Source organism: Meleagris gallopavo, chromosome 24 (genome assembly GCF_000146605.3).
Source record: "Meleagris gallopavo isolate NT-WF06-2002-E0010 breed Aviagen turkey brand Nicholas breeding stock chromosome 24, Turkey_5.1, whole genome shotgun sequence".
Taxonomy (NCBI): Eukaryota; Metazoa; Chordata; class Aves; order Galliformes; family Phasianidae; genus Meleagris; species Meleagris gallopavo.
The window spans coordinates 1,330,834-1,331,904 of NC_015034.2; the positions used below are offsets into that span (position 1 = coordinate 1,330,834).

General features: G+C 59.6%; 1 protein-coding gene across 2 annotated transcripts in view; it reads left to right on the forward strand.

Annotated features, from left to right (window-relative positions):
- Positions 1-23: 23 nt before the first annotated feature.
- DOK2 (docking protein 2) overlaps positions 24-1,071 on the forward strand; it is a 6,578-nt gene continuing 5,530 nt past the window's right edge. The window contains exon 1 of one of the 2 annotated variants that reach the window (XM_010723096.3): positions 24-246. In XM_010723096.3, coding sequence (XP_010721398.2) covers positions 40-246 — 207 coding nt within the window. In that variant the 5' untranslated portion in view covers positions 24-39. Of the gene's footprint in view, positions 247-322; positions 669-1,071 lie in introns of those variants that run through there. The other variant, XM_019622620.2, reaches the window with a different exon arrangement.

Consider the following 1,071-nt stretch of genomic DNA (forward strand, 5'->3'; position numbering starts at 1 on the left):
TCAGGGCCCCGCGTGCAGCTGCGCACCCGGCTGCCCTTTATGGTAAGAGCACGAAGGCAGGAAGCGGAGCATGGGGAGGAAACAGCAGCACCCAACCACACATCACGTGGTGTCGGTGCAGACGGGGCAGTGGGGACACTGAGTGACAGAGGAGCAGCGCAGATGGATGCTCTGGGCTGCAGGATGGAGGAGGCGGTGGTGAAACAGGGCGTGCTGCACCTGCAGCTGCAGCAGACCTTCGGCAAGGTGAGGGTGCAGCATGGGGGGCTTCCTGCTGGGGCTCTGGGGGGCAGCAGGGGGGCTGTAAGCAGTGACGGTGAGGGTGCAGCACCCTGAGCATCCTTCAGCTGGAGGATTCGGTGCTGGGATGCAGCGTGAAGAGATGCAGTGCTAGCAGAGCACCTCTGCAGCTCGGCACAGTGGGATGGGATTAGGCACAAAGTGATGCAACCCCCATGCACGGTTGCTTCAGAGAGTGCTGCGGTTCAGTGACGGCGGCTGCTGCTCTTGTGCAAGGAGGAAGGAGTCATTCACCACGCTGGGTGGGGAGGATGAGCACCCAGCAGGATGTGGGGGCTGCAGAGCAAATGGGGTGGGTTTGGAGCTTGGCCCTAACAAAAGGTGCAGCAATTTGGGCCCCACAGGTTCCCCTTGGAGCCCTGCGGGAGGTGAGTTTTGGTGCAAAACTTCCTCTGGGGCTGCACACCTCCCATGCAAAATGCAACAAACTTCTCTGCCTGCTAAGAGGGTGTGAGTCAGGGTTTGCTCTGAAGGTGATGGTTTTAGGAACGGGGGAGTAAATGGGGAGCTGGAAGCACTTTGGGGGGCATGGATTGCAGGGGGATGCCATGGATAAGTGGATGCCAAGAGTAAGGGGATGCCATGGGCAGGGGGATGCAATGAGAAGAGGGATGCAATGGGCAGGGAGTTTCCATGGGCAGGAGGATGCCATAGGTTAGGGGGTGCCATGGATAAGGGGTTTCCATGGGCAGGAGGATGCCATAGGTTAGGGGGTGCCATGGATAAGGGGTTTCCATGGGCAGGAGGATGCCATAGGTTAGGGGGTGCCAT